The following is a 19,670-nucleotide window of genomic DNA, read 5'->3' as shown; positions in this document are numbered from 1 at the left end:
GCTGGGGGTGTCACTGCCCCATTCCCAGACGGGGGGCACTGGCGATCCCCAGGAGCAGCGAGCGACAGAGCAGGAACTAAGGCCGAGCCTTTGCCAGGACGCCTCCCCGGCTCGGCTGAAGACCGCGGTGGGCCAGCCGCCAGCCGCCAGCCTCCTGCCTGGTCCTCAGGGTTCACTCCAAGTGAAAATCAAGGCACGAAGCCTCGGCCAGTCCGGGAGTGGGACCTGCCTGCACACCTTCCAGGGGCCAGCAGCTCTAGCCCCAGGCCCCGCGAGGGAGAGGGGGAGGGGCCCGCGGGGGAGGTGCCGGAGTGGGGGTCCAAGGAGCCTGAGGCCATTGAGGTAGGAAAGGGCAGAGCCTGAGCGCAAACCCCGGGGTCCCCCTCCCCGCCCCCTCAACTCCCCAAGGCCGAGCAGACGGGGTGCTGAAGTCCGTGAGCCCCAGAGCCGGTGTCTCTGTCCCACTAGCCTGCGGTCTCACACACACACAGGGCGCCCGTGGACGCCGCCCATGGGGGCAGCTGAGTCCCATCCAATGGGGATGGGAAGAGACGAGGGCTCTCCCGTCTGAGCTCGGTCAGCAGACGGCCTAGCCCGTTCTGAGACAGGGTCAAAGGCTCAAGGTCACTGCTCCTCCCTGGGTGAATGCCCAGTGGGGCCAGGCATTTGTCCCATCCTGGTCAGGCCCCAATGTGGACAGCCCCTGTGGACCAGCTGGTCAGAGGAGGGACGGGCGAGCTCCCGGGGCCCCTCCGGAGCACCCAGGTGCCCTGGGGACAGGGAGCCCAGGGCTGACAGCAAGCCTCTCCCGACCTGCCGCAGGCAGCCGAGGGCAGGACCCCCGGGAAGGGCCCCAGAAACCCTGTGCAGCTGGATTTGAACTGGCTCTGAGTGCTGGGGTATCTGGGGTCTGCACCCCCAACCAGACCATCGGCTGCGCTCTTACAGAGCCGCCCACCCAGCTCACTCTGAAATAAAAGGAAAGCCTGTCTCTCCGGGTGCTCCTGAGCCCGCCCAGCAGACCAGGCCACAGCCCTGCTGGAGAAGCAGCGGTGAGCGCTGCTTCCATCCAGCCTCCGGCTCCCTGTAGGTCAGTGCCCATCGGATCCCCACGGGGCCAGGCCCCCTGCCGATGCTAGCGCATGTGGTGACCTCCCTGTCCTCACAGAGCCGCGGCTCTACCCCAGGGCCCGGACAGGGGAACCAGCGCTGGTTTGGGCCCTTTTCTGGCCCAAACCCTCACCTGGAGGCCAACGCTAAGGTTTGATGTGAGCTCACAGGGTGAGCTCGGGTCGGGCTTGTCACAACCGGTCAGGATGCAGGAGCCCCAGGGAAAGCCCTTCCCGGACCAGCGCGGGCACCCCCTCCCGGGCATCAACTCTGGGGCTGGGCAGTGGGAGCAGGAGTCTCCCCGGGCCCAGGAAGCAGGAACTCCTTCCCTAGATGCCAGGCCTCCCCCAGAGACACTTGCTACACGGACTGTGTCCCCCAAGCTGGCAGGAGGACTCAGCCTCCCTTGCTGGAGACTCAGCGAATCCAGGATGAGGGGCGGGAAGACCCCCCACCCCCCCACCCCCGGGGCTGTCTGTCAGGCCTCTCAGCCCTGCTTCCTCCCTCACTGTCCCTGATGACAGAAAGCCACTCCTCCCGGGAGAAAGGGAGGGGGGGGGCCCTTTGTGTCCTGAAACGAAGTGTCAGCATGGGGCACTTACCATCCCGAGACACCCCCAGAGCCACTTTCCATTCTGTTCTGCCCACGACACTACGGGCAATCTCTGTGTGGCTTCTGGGGGGCCCATTCACGGGAGGGAAATGGATCAATGAGAAAGCCTGGCTGGGGGGGCTCTGGAGAGCTCAGTCATTCCTCTCCCGGGCCCAGCCGAAAGGACAGAGGGCGCCGTGCCCGCCCCGGAACGCAGAGCTGGCCAGAAACGTCCTTTGACCAGGGAGCTATTTCTTGTCTTCTATACGGGAGAACAAAACCGCTTTCTGAGGGACATCTCTCACGCTTCAAACAAATGTCCCTTCCGTGACTTATTTTTAAGTGCACTTGCCTGCGAACGCACCGGAGCAAACGCGGGGGCCGGGGGGGCGCCGGACGCACAGCGGCTCCAGCCCCCCACCCCACGCAGGACCTGAGGGGGAGGCTCCCTGGAGCGAAGCCCAGATGATGCTCCCCCACTGCATGAGGAGGTGTGACCTAAGCCCTCTGCCCCAGGGCAGCCTCTGTGGGGGGTGGGGGGGCTCCCTTCAGAGCAGGGAGTAGAGCAGAGCCCAGCCTTTGCCCCTGCCCCTCGCCGCTTCGGGGACCGCACCTGCCCAGCCGCCTGCGGGCACTGCTGGGACGAGCCGACAGCCTTGGCCGCGCTCCTGTCACAGGCTGGGCCAGGGCCCCCCAGAGCATCCAACCTGGCCTCCCGCCTGCGCCTCCCGAGCCACCAGCTGCTCAGCCCGGCCTGGCCCGGTTGCCATGGGGGTGGGGGCCTCGCTCTGGCTGGGAGGTGGGCTCGTAATCACGGGGACCGGGCAGTAAGAGCCAGTCTGTGGTGAGTGGCCACAGGGCCCGCCGTCCAGGCTTGGGGAAGGGGCTTCACTAGACGTCACCAAAGGTACTTCCAGGAGACTGCCGGCGGCGGACGAGTACTTGTAACCCCAGCCCAGGAGGCAAGACAGCACCTGAGTGGTGACAGAGAAAACCGCCGGAAGCCCTCCAGCCAGAGCCGGGCCTCTGATCTGACCTGAGGAATCCCGTTCTGCCCCGTGCCCGCGTGCCCGCGGGAGGACTCCAGCCACAGCCCCACCATCCCTGCTGCTCCCTCTTCTGCTGGTCCCACCGAGACGGGGAGGCGGCCTCCCTCCTGGGAGCAACCCCGCTGCCGCTGCCGGTCAGGAGAGCCTGCCCCCGTCTGTGAGGGCCCTGCCTGCTGCACATGGCAGGTGCGGAGCCGCTAGGCTCGCCGGGGCCACACCAAGGACGCCTCACTGGGGGACGGAGCCCGGGGTCGCCCCGCCTTGGCCCCAGCTGTGGGACTGGGCCTTGGTCTCAGGAGGGGCCCTGTGACCTTGTTCTGAAGTGCCCTGGGGCTCCCCTTCCCTGCGCAGACTCCCAGAGGCTCTGGCCAGAAGAAGAGGGGACATCAGTGTGCACCTGCCAGGCACAGTGCGGGGCTGGAGGCTGGGGACGGCAAACAGGCCCAGGACCTGCCGGCGTGTGGCGACAGGCCAGGTCAGGGCTGCAGGTGAACAGTCAGGCATCTGGACGTTTCTGACAGCGAGACCCTGGGAGCTGCAGGTCAGACGCGATGCCTGTCACGTTGGGAGCAACCTGCCGTCTTTATTGGTTCCCACGATGGCCCTCGGAAGCACCGCACCTGCTCTTGTCCCTCCACACACAGCGGATTTTCTTCAAGACCAGGAGACCCGCAGCCCCATTGAGCGTCCTCCCCACCCCCGGCCTCCGGGGCCGACAGCCGCTTCCTTCTCAGGGTGTGTTTCACAGCTTGAACCCAAGCGGTGTTGAGTCCTGTTAGACGTGTCCGAGCCAGCGGGCTGGGAAGCACGCCAGCGGCGAGCACGGCCAGCAGCGGCAGCAGCTGCTCCCACAGCTGGCAGATGTGCTGCCGCTGCTGGCTGTGTGGGCTGACGCCAAGCACGGGGTCCACGGGGTCAGGGGGGACAGAGGGACACCTCCCTCAAGCAGCCTCCCAGGAACCTCACTGCCACCGAACGCGCCATGGGCGTGGCCGTCCCTGTCCCCGGTGGCGCCACAGGCCACTGCCCTGCCTGCTCTTTGCTGCAACTGCCCCTTGCCCAGTGGAGGCCCCAGACTCCAGCGGCAGCAGGTGCAGCCCACTTTCCCGAACCCACCGCTGCAGAATGCGCCCGGCAAGTGGATGGGAAACCAGTTAGGGTTTCATTTGCGCTTCGGGACACACCTTCTCCTCCACGGTCCCTGGGTCCCCACGGCACGGGCGTCCCCCTCTTCATGACCCCAGGAGAGTTCTGGGTCCAGAGCCGAACCACCACGCTGCGCTTAGGTGCCCACGTGTCCCCCCATCCCCGCCTCAGCACCCCTCACTCCCTCCCGAGACCACGCGCTGTTCGGGGCGGGGAGTCCACCGGCCCTGGCCCCGTCCTGGCACCGAGGAGGCAACTGGGAGTGGGGAGTCCAGCGGCGCTCAGCCGAGAGGAGGGATGCGAGCGAGACTCATCGTCCTGCCGGGCGCCCGACGCCCTCATCCTGCTTCCATGGTCCCAGCGGCCCCACCCCCCGGGCACCGTGACGGTCCCTGTCCCGAAGGTGAGGCTGCTGAGAGAGGCGGCCCCTCACCCCAAGGTCACAGGCAGGAGCTGGCACGCTGGGACCCACGCCCCGGCCGGGCTCCGGAGCCCGAATGCAGTCAGACCCCACACACTGCCTCTCCCCCCGAGCAGGCGGGACAGAAAATCTCAGCGCCCGCCGCCAAGGCTGTGAAACAGGCAGAGTGACCTTCCTCCAGGGACTCCGCTGCCTTGTGCTGGACTTTGCTGAGGGCAAAGGCAACCTTAGCCCAACTGCCCGGACCCTTACGTCCGCGGTAACATACCCGAGATTCCTCTGGAAACTCCGCTACCGCTCCCCGCCCCCGCGTCCCTCCTCACGGCCCCGGCGCAGCTCGCCCGTCCACGGGCCTGTCCCCCTGCTTCAATAAAACCACCTTTCTGCACCAAAGACGTCTCAAGAATTCTTTCCTGGCTGTCGGCTTCAAAGTCCAAATTTCCACATCAGTGAGGACGTCTCAAAAACCAGTTTATTGTATTTTCTAGGAGAAACCCTTCAGAGAAATATAACATGCAAAGGGGAAATTAATACAAGTCAGCCCCGTGGACAGCCCTGACAAGGGTCCGACAGGTGCAGGAGGCAAACAGGCCCACTCCGGGGGCCTCCGTGCATGGCCATTTCTGAGGGGGAAAGCGGGAGACACGGCCACACAGGACAAGGGCCATGAGCTCAGTCTGGGGCAAGACGGACTGTCCCCACAGTCATGAGACTGCGGCTGTGGTGCAGGCAGGCCATGGACCGGCTCGGAGCCGCGACCCACATCCTGCTCCGTCTAGAGTCACCTGGAGGGGGACCTGGGGGCTCAGCCACCAAGCGTCTGCCTTTGGCTCAGGTTATGATCCCGAAGATCCGGGGTTGAGCCCCCTGTCGGGCTCCCAGCTCAGCGAGGAGTCTGCTTCTCCTTCTGCCTCTCTCTATCCCTGTCTCTGTTCGAATGAAAAAATTAAAAATCTTTAAAAAATAAAAAATAGAATCCCCTGTGTAGCCCGGGAAGCCTATGCCCAGTGCCGCCCGGGAGCAATTAGGTCTCGGAGGGATGTGGGCTGCAGCGCTGTTGTAAAGGTGGTGCTTGAGGTACCCGGATGGCTCGGGAGCTGAAGCCCCGGCCTCTGGGTTTCCACGGACCTCCGTGGTCATAGGTCATAGGGTCATAGGGTCAGGCCCCATATGGGTCTCCCCGCTCAAGGGGGGTCTGCTTGGGATTTTCTCTCCCTCCTTCACACAGCCTCGCTCTAGATAAATAAATCCTTACAAAAAAATAAAATTAAGTAAAGGGTGATTGCTGAGTGATCCAGCCAAACGTGAGGACCCCTGGTCCAGAGCCTGCATGGGTGACTCGCCAGAGCAGCGGCTGTCCTGCTGGGATCCGTGCCGTGTGGAGATGCCAACCGGTTAAACTCCCTCCATCGCCCCCACCCCCACCATTCAGGCCCGTCCTGGGGGAATGAGTTGCTCCTGGTTTTCTGGGGCACCTCGGTGAGAGCTGGCGGGTCTCAGGCCGTGTGGCTGCAGACGCAACTCCAGGCTCGCGACTAGGGACGGGCCATCTAACGCAGAGTCCTCATCTGCAAGTGGGGGGGACAGTGGCCCCCTGGACGCCCACATCCTAACCCCCAGAACCTATGAATATGTTCCCACATCCTAATCCCCAGAACCTATGAGACCCATTCAGGACTCCGGACCTCCAGAACCTTGTGACAATAAATGTGTGTTGTTTTCAGCCACTAAATGAATAATAATTTGTCCCAGCAGCTGCAGGAGACGGACAGCAGCTGTGCGCGGAGAAGCCGGAGGCCGTATCAAGGTTAAACGAGATGAGGTGTGCAAACACGGCCTGGGAACAGTTAGCTGCCGTCACCACGTCTCCCGTGGCCATCCTCTGGGGGGCTGCCCCCTCTCCGCACCCCAGCTCCAGAGCGGGATGCATCAGCCCTGAGCAGGCGGGGGGCCTGGCCTGTCCTTGGGAGACCGGGCAAGCAGCTTCCTAGCACCTGTGCGACGGTCAGACGCCTCGGGCTCTCTGTGGCCCCTGCGCCGCCTGGGCAGGTGACAGACCACGCAAACCCGCGCTGCCACCCAGACAGCTCCCACCACACGGGAATGTGGCACCGGCCCCGGGAACTACGTTTACCTTGAAGGGACACCCAGATCAGAATGTCCTCTGCTGCGTGACCCTGCCCTCAGCGTCCCCCTGGTCCTGTTTCCAGAGCCAGGCAGGGCTGGCTGCACAGCTCAGCCCTGTCAGTTCGACTTGAAAGCCACACGCACGAAGCCAGCCCATGGCGACAGACACCACGTGCTCAGATGGGACAGGGGGGCAAGGCTGGAGCGCACCAGCCAGTAGAGCCGCAGGACAGGGCGGCACTGGAAGTAGGCAGGTGTGGACAGTGCCCACAGGAGCTCAGAGAGGAGGAAGGAAAGGAAGCCTGTGTCCTGGCAGCCAGCCCCAGCGGCAGGAGCCACGGCAGCAGGGCCCCGGGTGGTCCTTGCCCACAGCAGCGGCTCTGGACAAGCCGTCCCTGACAAACTGAGAAACCCCCGCACTAGGCTGGGTGAGGTCACTGACCCCACGCGGAAAGGAGCCCAACCCGCCACGCTGTGGGAGAGTGGCCTTGTGGCCGGCCTTGTGGCCAGCACGCATCCCCAAGCCTATAGTTGGAGTCCCGCGGACAACACAAGGATGCAGGCGCCCTGCCTTGGGCCACTCGGTCTCCAGGCCGCATGGAACAGTGTATTCTCAGGGAAGAGCAAAACTGTAAAACCCTTGAGCCTCTGGTAAAGTCTCACCTGCTCCGTTCCTGCACCACATCTGCAAGGATCCGACGGCACAGGCTCTGAGAGGCCCTGACTCCCAGTGAGGTCCTGAGCTGCCGGGGGGACCCTGGGGCCGGCAGATGTGCTTCCCAGGGCTCTCACTGGGGAGCCGGAGGGTGCCAGGGATCTGCCTCTGTCTCCCTAATGCCCTCCCAAGGAGGGAGACCCGTCACCACTTCCTCTGATCTGTGCTGGGCTGTGGGTCGGCACGGGTGCTGGCTTGGGGCTGGGGTCTCTTCCCATCCCCACGGGTCTCAGCATTGCGAGTGAGGCCTCCCAGTCACCCAAAAAACGCGGTGCTCGTGTGGCTGGGGATGAGCTCGCCGTCCCCGAGCCCCTTCTGGTGGACAGGGCTGTGCTTCTCTACGTGCGGGTGACGGGCTGCCCCCAGTCTGCTCGCCAGCCCCCGAGCCCCCCCTTCTCACCACGGCCGTGTGGCGTCCGTCCCCCACTCCCTGCTCCACGCCTGCCCGAGCACACCCCTTCCCTAAAGCCCCCCTCGTCCTACCTGAGCCCGGGAGCTCTGCCCAGCCCTGGAGGCCCATCCCAACCGGCCTGCCCGGCACCCGGGGGTCCGTGCCGTGCCCACCACACCTGCCACCTGCGTCACCCCAGCGCTCGGGCCAAGGCGGTGGTGGGACTCGAGCCTTATCTCCCCGTTCGATCACAAGCCCGTTTAGGGCAGGGACCTTGCTGTCTCTGCAGTGCCCCGCTCAGAACAGACCTTCAATAGCTCAGAATCAAATGAAGTAATCACCTTTTGTCCGGGCCTCCAGGCGGCAGACGACGGTTGCTATTTCTAACAGCAGCAGGAAGACAAACAGTGCCCTGCCCACCCCCTCCCCCAGTTCCACACACAGTGGTGATCATTCCTCTTTGCTCTCAAACCAACAAGGTTTCTAGCACATTCCGGCAAGAGGCACCTGAGAGGGCCAGGAGGAGCCTCGCCCCAGCTGCACAAAGGCGGGATACTGAGCCAGGGCAGGGGCCCGAGGAGGCGACGCCGAACACAGCCCCTCGGAGCGGCCTCGCAGAGCCCAGCCCAGTGACCGCGGCCGTCCTGAGCCCGGTCAGAACGGGTGGCCGTGCCGTGGCCGGCCGCGGATGCCGGCGTGGGGCTGCGGCCTGCAGACCACAGGTCAGCAGTCACGCCGGGCCGGTGGCTGGGGCCGGGAGCGGCTTCGGGACTGTCATGGAAACATGCTGTTGTGAAGCCTCGTGGGGCGGCGCGGTGCTGACCCTATCCTGCAGGCAGGCGGGTCCACTGGCGGCGGCGGCTACCCCACGGCTCACAGCTCCTCCCTGGCAGGGAGTGTGGCTCCGGGAATGCAGAGCAGGTCTTCTTCTGGGAGGGTGGGCTTGCGGGGAGCACAAAGCCACAGCCGAAGCAGAGGCCACAAAACGCTTGGGACAAGAAAGAGCCGCAAATCCTTGAATTCCTGTCTGTCCATTCCTCCTGTCTCTAACCCACGGACAGGAAGAGTCTCTCCCCAGATGCCGTTTCTGGCCCCAGGTTTCTATCCACGGTTTGGATGCAACGATCATGTCAAGCGCAGGAGGACCCCCAGCACACAGACAGGACCCGGACAGGCGAGACGGACAAGCTGAGGAAGGTGGGGGGCTGCCGAGCAGGCCAACCAAAGACGAGGCTCCCCCCACAAGGCCAGCTATGCAAGCAAGGGTGGGAGCCGGGGTCAGGGACGCGGAGCCGGTGGCCTGGCGGCTCTGCGACAGGCGCGTTTTCATAAGCACGAGATTCCGAGCTCACAACCAAGCTGGAAGCAAGGCAAGGGCGCCAACTGTCCTTGGCTGCGGGGACAGAGCACGAAAGCAGGTGCCTGGCGCTCCGTACTGACCGGCTCGCAGGCCTTGGCAGGTGCAGACCAAGTGGGCTGAGCGGGGAGCAGGGGGGCAAGGCAGGCAGGGCTGCTGCGAACCACGCCGGGGAGGTCGGGGGCGTTTCATCTGGGGAGGAGAAGACCCTGGCAAGTCCAACCGGGGAGGCTAGGGGATGAGGCAGGCAGGGCTGCTGCGAACCACGCCGGGGAGGTCGGGGGCGTTTCATCTGGGGAGGAGAAGACCCTGGCAAGTCCAACCGGGGAGGCTAGGGGATGAGGCTGCTGACCCTTACCACAGGACAGCCAGAAGGACAAGGAGGTACGGGGTGGGGGGGGGGGGGGAGGAAGCCACTGAAGCCTGGTCCCCAGCCCCGGCCACCGACAGGCCGAGGCTCAGCGTCTAAGGGGAAGGCCAGCTGCACTCCAGGCAGGCCTCGGCTCTCGGGCCCTGGGAAGGGGCAGGAAAGAACAAGAGCCAGGAGGGGCCTGGCCAGCCAGCCAGGAAGGCTGCATCGTGGCAGGGCTGCATCGGACGGCACGCCAGGCCCCAAGTCACACAGCTACTGCTGTCCTCAACATGCCCGGCCTCCTCTTGCGGCTGGCCTTGGACCCAAGGGGAGGACCCCAGGGAAACTAGAAGGAAGGGGCTTCTCACAGGCAGAGGGGACCCGTGGAGCTGAGCAGAGGCTGGGGTCCCTGCTAGAGGGGCGGCCGGGGCAGAGGGACAAGGAGCTGCTGCCTGGTCTATTCTGGTCACCATCCACCTGGGCTCTGCCATGGTGACCTGTGCTCATTTTTGGACAGTCCTCCTGGCTCAGCCCAAATTCCGGGCTGCCTTTGGGCCCTGTGGGAGCGGAGACAGGAGACACAGTCCATGGCCAGAGCTCTGTCCCCGAGGCGCTGAGGCTTCACAGGGCTGGGCAGGGCTGACCCGGCTCCGGCCCTCCCCCACCCCGCCACAGAACGCGGGGCCTGTCGCTCGCCTCTAGGCCTCAACTGGCTTCCCCCACACAGGGACGGTAACAGAACCCACCTCCCGGCACCGTGAGGAGGCCTTCCTGCGGTCACAGGGGCACAGCTGGCACACACGAGATCAGCAAGCAGAGGGGACCCCACAGGCATCCATGACATTACAAACCACTTTCCCGATCTAACCTGAGGGTCAGGGCATGGCAGGGCCGTGAGTGGGGACAGGGGAGGCAGGTTCATGTCTGCGCACGCCAAGCTGGCAGGAGCGGGGGCCTTGGGGGGACGCCCACGCCCATGGGCCATGGTGGCGTAAGGTTACATAGGAAAAGACAAAGCCAGCTCTGGGGGTGGACGGCGGGGTGAGCTGCACAGTCGTGTGCGGGACTCACGGACGAGGCTCCACTCTGTAAAAATGTCGGAGGTTGTGTTCCGTGTGGTTCACCACGTGCTGAAGGGACAGACTCACGATGTGGCCTACGGACCACAGCCCTGGCACCCCACCACCCCCCCCCCCCAGGCCAGTGTCTGTACCACGGTCAGGGCAAGAGGGCCCTGCTCGACTCAGCTGTCCTGACTTCTTTAATTCAGAGATAAACCAGGCCTGGCTCGTCTTCTCCAGTGACTGGGTGTTGGAGAATTCGACCAGAGGTGATTTTACCATCTTTTTTCTGGGGACACTAGAACACTCACAATCTTCTCGGTGGTCCAACGGCATGACAACCATCCAGAACACGAGACACTCCCCCAATCCACGGAGAGCTGGCTGTCTTTAGAATCATGGCATCCCCACAATGTCCCACGCAGTGACCAGCACAGCAGGGACAGCCATGGGGGCAGCTAGGAGAAGACACAGGCCAGGGAACCTTGGGGGCCTAGTAGCAATGACAGTAGCAATGATGACACTAAATGGGAGGGATTAACCCTGGGCAAGGGCGGCCCACACAGGCCCACAGGGACACGAAATGTGCCGTGTCGCTGGGCACTGGGCCCCGGGGCCTCGGGCAATTGGATGTCCATCCTCAGAGAAGGCGACCGGGAGTTGGCACTGGGAAGGGAGGCCGGTCACTGACTCTAATTATCCTAAAAGCTTTTAGATGTCGGGCCAGTTCATAGTTGTAAGAGACGTACCAGGAGTCCCTTCAAACTCTAAGATGTTCGAGCCAAAGAACTGTCTGCGATCTTCCCCGTCTCAGGTTGGAGGCTATTCGGAGGCGAGAGTTAGCTCCCTTCCTGGACAGAGGCCAGGGGGGCTGGAGAAGGGCAAGGCTACCCGGATAGCCCCACACAGAGACAGGGCCCCACGAGGGTTCACAGGCAGAGGACACCCCCTCCGTGTCAGGCTCCTGGAGCTAAGGAAGCTTCTGGAGGAGCTGGTGAGAGGCCTCCGCTGGAGTCACTGAAGCTCTGCCAGGGCCACGGTTTTGAACCTGCTGACAGACACTGCACGCGCCCTGTTGAGGCACCGAGACAGAGCGACATTTCTAGGTGACGTGACAGAAAGTCAGTAGCGGTGTCTGAGACAACACAGGCAGGCCCGGTGGGCTCCGGGAGGGCCACAGGGCAGGGAAGCCCAAAGGTTTAAAGATTTAGCAAATAAACCTAAAATGTCACATGGAGACTGCCAGGCCAGTGTGGTCACCATGGCAATCAGTGGCCGGCAGCACAGGGTTGAGGAGGGACCAGTGACGGGGGTCGGGAAGGACGCCCCACAGGGCCGGCGGGCTCACAGACCCGGGCCCCGAGCCACGCAGCCGCAGAGGCCAGAACAGGGCTGTGGCCACGGGGCCAGTTGGCCACACAGAGGCTCCTGGCTCTCCTGGATGAGGGGGAGGCGTCGCCTGCCTACCCTCATTCCTTTCCTTGTTCTCACTGGACACCTGCTCTGGGAGGCGCTCCGGCTCCGGGACACAACAGTGAGTCACGTCGCCCCCTCTGCACGGACTCACCGCAGGGAGCGGGTGCCGGCACTCAACGGGGCTACACTTGACGGAGGGGTCGGAGCCAGCGACAACCTAGCTCCTCACCCACGGCCCAGGGTGGCGGGGGGCAGTCCTGGAGGTCTTGGAGTCTCAGGGAGTGCCTGGGCCACTGGCCCATCTTGGAGCCAGTGAAGGCAAGTGAAATCCATCAGCCAGCCAGCCAGAGACACCCACCCCTAGGCAATGTCCCCCAGAGGCCTTCGAGGACAGAGACCACAACGCACTGTGGTCAGGCGCCCGCTGTGTCCCCTGGAGGACAGACATGCCTTCCTTCTCTTCGTTCGCCACTGCCCTGAATGCTCAGGCCAGTCTCTGCTCCCGGTGAACATGGGACTCACCCAAAGCCTCATCTCCCTGCGACCTTGCCCTCTGTGACCACACAGAGTCACACATACCTCATGTGATGGCACTTCTTAGGCTGGTCCCTGTGTGTCAAGGTCTAGGACAAGCGGCCTCCAAAGGCAGGAAATGGCCTGCATTATTTCTGGATTCCCAGCATCTGACCAGGTAGTCCTGGGAGTGGGGGGTGAGTTCAGGGGGGGCCTTCTTCCACCGAGAGAGTGAGGGTGAGGGTCTGGAGCCAGACTTCGCCTGGACTGTCCTCCTGTTCCCCAGCGGGAGACACCACCAACTCATCCAGCATGGGGCCTCGAAGCATCTGGGCCAGGAAGGCCTCCCGCAGCCCAGAGGGCAGTGTCCCTGCGCGGCCTGTGACACACACAGGAGGGCGCTCAGGCCTGTGGTCCTAACACGCCACGGGAGGCGAGCTCCTCTGTGAGGGGACATTCTCTTGAACATAATGTATGTCCCACAATTTGAAGCCGAGAACTTACCGGCATTTAATGGAAACACCTGCTGAGACACACTTGCCAGATCCCAAGTGTCCCACTGCACAGGTCCGTGTCCCGACCCAGCGGCTGGAGGCCCCATCTCGCTCCCGCCCTTGTGTTCCTCGGGTCCAAAGCAGGCTAGAAGCCTCTGGAAGGTCTGGAGGAGATCACACCCCCAAGCAAGAGTGGCGGCCTCAGTCCTTGGACTTCGGACGGGACCCGCAACCACGGGCAGAGTAACCGCCTCTGAGGCTCCAGCGCACGCGGGGCTGGACGCGTGAATTTTCTGCCCCTGCTCTGGGCCCTGCAGCTTCCCGCCCTGTGGCTTCACCAAGGCTCTGCCCCTCCCTCCAGAATGGGGGAGCTGCCCCCCACCCCGGCCCCAGGCTCCTAGCCAGGGCACCTCCTCCCCACGAGAGCAAGCCCCGCCTCCCATACGCTCCTAGAGAGCCCCGACCCCTGCCAGCTCCTGGACCAGAACGCTGCCCATCATTTCCTCCCGTCCCGACTGGCCCCTTCCTGGCAGCGGACCGACACACGCAGTCCCTGTAAAAGCGGACCAGACACCCCTCCCTTAGCAGTGCGTCCAGCTGCCACTCTGGCTTCCTGCAACCCAACAAGTTAGCTCCAAGACCGGCCTGCACTCCCCGTCTCACTCCACCACTGCCCTGCGACTGCCCCAGTGGAGGAGGGGCACAGGGACCCTGCCCCAGCCCAAAGCCCATGACCCATGTCCCCAGCTCCTCGACCTCCTCGACCTCCGGGTCTCCCTGACGGTTCCTTCTCCTCGGGGGGTCTGTCATGTCTCTCCTCCCAACCACCGCCCCCCTCCCCGCACTGGGGGCCTCTGCAGCCCAGGCCTGGAGACAGCTGTGCTCCTCCCTGCCCTCCCCTGCCAGACCTCAGACTCCGCAAACTGACCTGGTGATCACGCCCACCTCCAGCTCCTGGCTCCTCTTGGGGCTTCAGTCTGAATGGCACTGCCAGCCCCTGAGCTACCTGAGCCGCAGGAAGACTCCTCCCCCGCTGCAGACAGCACCTCCATCCCAGCTGGTGACCAAGTCTGGGCAGTTTCTCTGCTCGACTCCTCATGCACAGTCCTTCCTGCCCTGGCTCTCGTCTTGCCAGGTTAGGTCATCACCAAGCGGGGCACACAGCCTCCCGCTGGGGCTCCATCCTCCCTGGATCCACGTCCTCTCGCCGACGACCTTGTCCCGGAGACAGCGGGGCGCGCTGCTGTTTCCCTCTCCAGGCCTTGGTTTGTTTTGCACAAACTCTAACACACGACAACCCTTCGTTGTGGACACTATTATCAGCCCCATTTTGCAGAAAGGAAATCAGCTAAGAGGGATTAAGTAACTCCCTTAAGGCCACCAGAGACACGAAAATGTGACAAAGAGCCTGATTTGAACCCACACCCGGCCACCCAACCGTCTGCATTCCCTGCGGCCCTGCCCTGCCTTCCAGGTGGAACCAGAGACCTTAGCTGGAGCCATGGCTTCGCTCAAGGGCGGTCACGACTTCGGGAGCAAAGGTGACTGCGGGGTTCCCAGCGCCGACACTGGGCTCCTGTGCCAGATGCGGCCCAGAGTGGACCCCACTGCGTGTGAGGCCAGTGCGAGAGCGGGGGACAAGAAAGAGTCCGGTGCGTGGGCGCCAGTGGCCTCTAACAGCAGCGCTGCAGCCCCAGGGCGGGGACAGGCGCTGCCGGGGGCTGGGGGTGATGCCGGACCGGGCCGGGGCTCCCCCAGGGAGAGCGCTATTGTCGGAGTTTTGGTAAATAAATGAAACGCCTTGTTTTCATGTGTGCACATCTTTCCTGGCCTGAGGTTACAGATGCCTGAGGCTCTGAATGCTCCCTGCCCCCAAAAGCCAAGCAGAAGAACCTGAGGAGAAATGGAGCAGCCGTCTTCCAGCGACAGAGCTGCCCTGTGGGAGCCCCAGGCCCCCACCCCCCATGCTCGGGGCCGAACAGATGTTCCCGCAAGGCCCTCTTCCCCCCGGTGGAGAGCAGACTTTCCAAGAACCCGCGCGGCCCATCACAGAGAGCCACCCTTCGGCAGGAGAGAGCCCCCTCGGTGGGCCTTCCAAGCCCGAGGCTCCAGACAGAGAGCCAGAGTTGGGTTAAGAGCTACCCGGTTCCAGAATTCTCCCTCGAAGACACAAGCCATCCGGACTGACAGGAGGGGAACAGTCCAGGAGGCACCCCAGCCTCCCACGCGCCAGGGCCGGCCCGGATGCGAATGTCCAGGGCGAATGTCCACACAGGGTCATGTGTCCGAGTCACATCCCCCGCAGCTGGTGCGGCCAACGGACGTGGTGGGCGCCAATCGCACAGGCCCCTAGCCCCGCCCCTCTGAGGAGCCGGGCCACACGCCCTGCTTCCTGTGGCCCAGAGGCCTCCCCGCACTGCCTCACCCCTGCAGTGTTCCCAGCGCTGCCCTCCCCCAGCGGCTGCTGCGCCCAGACCTAAACCAGAGCAATACAGAGGAGGACGCTTAGGGTCCCGCTTAACAGATGGGGACACCGAAGCCCAAGACCACAGGCCGAGGAAGAGTCCCACGTGCTCGGAATCTAGGGCCCTTTCACTCAGACGCCACAGACCCCTGCTCTGTCAGCCACCGTGGGCCCCTGGACAGGCAAAGACTCGTGACATCACCATCCCTAAGTCTGGGGAGAAAGACCCAGACAGGCAATGCAGTGTGGTTGGGCAGGGTGCGTCCTCGGGAGCCTGCAGGAGCCAGCTGCCTCCGTGCCGACTGCCGGGACCCAAACCCACCCGCGTCCCTCGGGCACGAGAAGGTCCAGCTCCACGCACAAATCATTTCACTGGAAAAGCAAGGGGACAGAGGGAGCCAGGGACTGGTGACTCCCCTCGTGACCTGGGGGGTGGGCCCGGGACCACGGGGCACAGCTCTGGCGGCTGAGAGCCCAGGCAATCCGGGCTGAGGCGCGGCCGCAGGGGGGAGGGTCATCCACCTGGGGGGGCACAGAAAGAGGTCACAGGAAGACCAGCAGGTTCCATTTCATAAACACCTACCCTGGACTCCACTGGTACCCCCCTCAGGGTCCAGCAAAGTGGGTGAGGGTACACCCATACTTCACATGGGGAAACTGAGGCCCAAGAAGCTGTCACTGACCCCAGGTCATGCAGGCTGAGGTGTCCGAGCCAGGACTCAGTGCCACCGGTTTCAATTTGTTTCTCCAAACTGTGAGGTCCAGGCCAAAATAAGTGCCCAGAACAGCGTCCCCTACTGCCCGTAATTTGGGCAAAGCGGAGAGGGGACCGAGTGAACTGGGGCCCTGGGCCGGGCTGGGCCAGCGCTGAGGCCGTGGCTGCAGCCCGAGCTGGGAACACGGACCCCACAGGTATCAGAGGATGGGGCATCTGGAGTGGGAACCGCAGCGTAGGGCACAGGCTGCTGCCCGCTCCCCGCCCCCCTCCCTCAAGCGGGGGTCCCCGCTGAGCTCCGGGATTCTGGCTTTCCTCTTGGGCCTGGGTGATACCTTCCACACAGGCCAGGTCAATAGGTAGCAAATGGCCTCCCTCCAGATGACAACGCGGTTCAGAGGGGTCAAGGGAATCCCTGGGCCCCACAGCTGGTTTGGGCCAAGGGAGAACCTGGGCCCTCCGGCCTGTTGTGGCCTCTGCGGGGGGCTGACTGGACAGCGGTCAGGGTCAAAGGCCCCCAGGTCCACGCAGCTCCGAGCCCCTGACAGACCGTGGTGGTGTGCAGACGCAGCCCTAGTGCACACGTTCTGTCTGAGCGCCTGTGAGCCCGGAGAGGTACGGCTTCCAGACCGGTGTCCTCGGGTCATCCACAGCCGGGAGCCCGGCCAGCCAACCCGGGGCCACGGACACCTCTGAGAGCATCTGCCCGAGCAGCCGGCCCCATCTGAGAAGCCCCACAACAACAGGGACGAGATTTGCATGGCGTTTCCAGCTCACAGAGCACTCCTTGTCCTGTCCTCTGCAAAAGGTGTTCCAGACAGACGGAGAAAGGTCATGGCTGGCCAAGGACTCACTGTGGGACAAGGTCCCAGCCGGGACTCAGCCCAGGTTTTCTGACGGTGAGCTCTGGTCTTTGTCCGTCTGTCGCCCGCAGCCCAGATGTGGAGCTGGCGGCGCTCCCCCAGCCCTGGGACGGGGGTCCTGTCCAGACTCCCATGCATGGGAGGAAAAGCATCTGGAGTTCTAGAATGACCCAGCCTGCAGCGGAGGGGCCTGGCAGCGGGGGCTGGGGTCCTGAGAAGTTGATGCAGATTTCCTCAGTCCTGCCTCCGGCGCCGGCCCAGAGAGGCTGCCTGTCTCCGGCCTGGATGTGCACCCAGAGGCCCAACCGGTACTTCTCTGGGAGCCGAGTCACTTCTGAGCAGTGAGAAACAGCAGCCCCTTACCCACATCAGACTCGCATTCCACTGAGAAAGCGACACCCCCCCAGCCTTCAGGGTCCAGCGGCATAAAGGCCACACCACTGAGACACGCAGAGTGCTGCTGGTTTCTGGGGCTGTGCACGTGAGCACACGCGTGTGTGTGCGTGTATGGGGACATGAGATGGGGTTGCCTTGATCGGGTCGGGAGGTCGGTGGTTCAAGCGCTGGAACTGTCCGGCAAGAGACAGAAAAAGTACAGGGCTCTCACACTGCCTGGTGAGGGTCCTGACCGGGGCAGCCCCCCAGATCTGAGGCCATGTTCGCCTCTGGGATCCCCAAATGAAGATGCCGTCACAAGCGTTCTGAAGGCCCAGGGCAACCCCAGTTCCCTCTCTCGTGAGGGTCCAACCTGGAAGGGAAGGGCCCTGACGTCCGACGCCCTCGGGGCGGGGGGAGGCGGCACGTACCTGGACCTCCCGCGTGTGGTAGGCAATGATCAGGCCCAGGAGGATGACGGTGGACAGACTGATAAGGCATTTCAGGGCCAACGAAAACATGGAGTCCTGCGGGAGAAACGGAAAGAGAATTAGGACAGTCGGGAAGGAGCCAGCCACGGGGCTCTGCAAAGGGAGAGGGGCTCAGGGGCCCGGCCCAGGGGTCCCTCGGGATGAGCACCCCCCCCCCCAGCCTCAAGCCTGCTTGCATTCCTGGGGCTCAGTTCGCAGGCGTTTGGAAGTCCGCCTCGGTGCGCCTAAGTCGTGCGATCATGACTCCTGCTTGCCCTGCTTTTCACAGTCAGGGAGTCAGTCTCTCGCCAGCCTGGGCCTCCCTCCTCTCTGAGCCTGAACCAGAGGACTCCTGGGCTCCTTCCGGCTCTGACCACGCGGGGTGTCCGCGTGAATTAGAATGTCCTGCAGGTGTTCTCCCCCCCAGGTGAGGTCAGGAGCAGGGAGGGAGGCACGGGTGGCAGAGGGGCTGCTGGGGAGCCAGGACGGGTCTCCCTGCAGGGGGTGGGGCAGGCCGGGGTGGGCCCCCGTGTTCACGGCCCCTTCCAGCGCCGGGCCACACAGGCTCCGGACGCGGCCCCTTCCCAGCTGTGTGACCTCATGCTGTCCACTCCTCCTCGCTCTGCCCCAACGGTCCCCTGTGTCCGTTGGGGGTAACGTGAGACCCTGCCTCCCAGGGCCGCCGGGAAGAACAAGGCATGTTTGGAGATGTAAAGTCTCCAGACCTGTGCCCAGCAGGGTCAGCTGTCCAGGCTGGGGCGCAGCGCCCTGCTGGACATTGGGAAGCCAGGAGGTAGGGACAACCCCGGTCCCCCGGGAAGATGGGGACACCACCTGAGCAGAGCAGCCGGTGGGCCAGGCGGCAGGTCCGAGGGCTCAGTCCTGAGACGCGCAGCCTGGCAGCAACGGCCCCGCGCCCGCGGCCAGCGGCTCTACAAGGCAGCTTCTGCTGTGCAAGGCGGCGGCACATGGCTGCTCTCATCCGTGCTCACAATGGCCTTTGGCATCTGTCCCAACTGGACGTTACAGGAGGCGGCTCCAGGGGTGAGTGGCTTGGGCCCGGGTTCAAAGCCAAGGTTTCTGACTCGCACCCAGAGCCCTGCCCTCAGACTCCCGGCCCTTTTGCGATGAGAAACAAGCAGGAGCGAGGTGGGACCCACGGGAGCAGATCCCAATGGCAGCCCTGGTCGTGGGAGGTGTCTCCCAGCTAGGAGACGGTGAACGGCCAAGTGAGGCCTCACAGGGCTGGGGAGGGCACCACGGCCGGAGGGGACAGACCACCCTGGACGCGCTCAAAGGCAGAGGGACAGCGGCTCGGGTCTGCAGGGTTAGGTGGTGGCGTCCAGCTGGGCAAGCTCGGGGGTCGGAGAGGCCCCGGACCCGCGGTGGCCCCGTGCTCCCCAGCCCTCCCCCCGCAGGCCGAGACAGCAAGAAGCTCTCCCTGGGTCTGTCGCCCCCCTGCAGGCATCTGGTACAGTGGCTGGCTGGGCCCCGCTTTGTGCTGGGGACCCGAGGAGAATGAACACAACCGTGCCTTCCCTCCTGCCTGCTCCCTCGGACGGTTCAGCCCTTCTCACTGCTGGAGCCCTGCGGGACTAGGGGGTGATCAGCTGGAAGCTTCCGCCGATCTGGTCTTGCACAGGCCCTAGTCTGGGTGCCGCGCAGGCTCCCCAACCAGGAGCCCTCCATCCACACTGCCCCAAGGACCGTCTACACCTCAGCCAGCTTCCACGGAGGCTCTGTGGTCCACACCGCAGTGCAGAGCTGGCGGCCGCTGGCTCCACACATGGACAGGGCCTCAGGACACCCTGGGGAGGGTTCCCATCTCTGAGAGCAGGACTGGGTGCTGGAAACACCACCCAAGCCTCGAGGTCCAACCTACTGAGGGCTGAACACAGCCCTGACCCGGCCGCTTCGGGACGAGGCGATCATCCCGACAGGGACAATGGGGCCAGCTCTCCCTGCTCGTGAGCCGGAAACGGCCCCAACTTCTCCCTCCAAGGGCTCAGAAGGCTTCTGGGGAGCGTCACGGCTCCCCT

General features: G+C 64.1%; 1 protein-coding gene across 1 annotated transcript in view; it reads right to left on the bottom strand.

Moving 5' to 3' along the window:
* KCNN3 (potassium calcium-activated channel subfamily N member 3) overlaps window positions 1–19,670 on the bottom strand; it is a 116,828-nt gene that overhangs the window by 65,112 nt on the left and 32,046 nt on the right. Inside the window, exon 2 of the mRNA XM_059145512.1 lies at window positions 17,593–17,688. Within this exon, the coding sequence (XP_059001495.1) occupies window positions 17,593–17,688 (96 nt within the window). The remainder of the gene's footprint in view (window positions 1–17,592; window positions 17,689–19,670) is intronic.

Source organism: Mustela lutreola, chromosome 14 (assembly GCF_030435805.1).
Source record: "Mustela lutreola isolate mMusLut2 chromosome 14, mMusLut2.pri, whole genome shotgun sequence".
Classification (NCBI taxonomy): Eukaryota; Metazoa; Chordata; class Mammalia; order Carnivora; family Mustelidae; genus Mustela; species Mustela lutreola.
The sequence above is the reverse complement of the archived record's forward strand: the minus strand, read 5'-3'. Positions and strand labels throughout refer to the sequence as shown.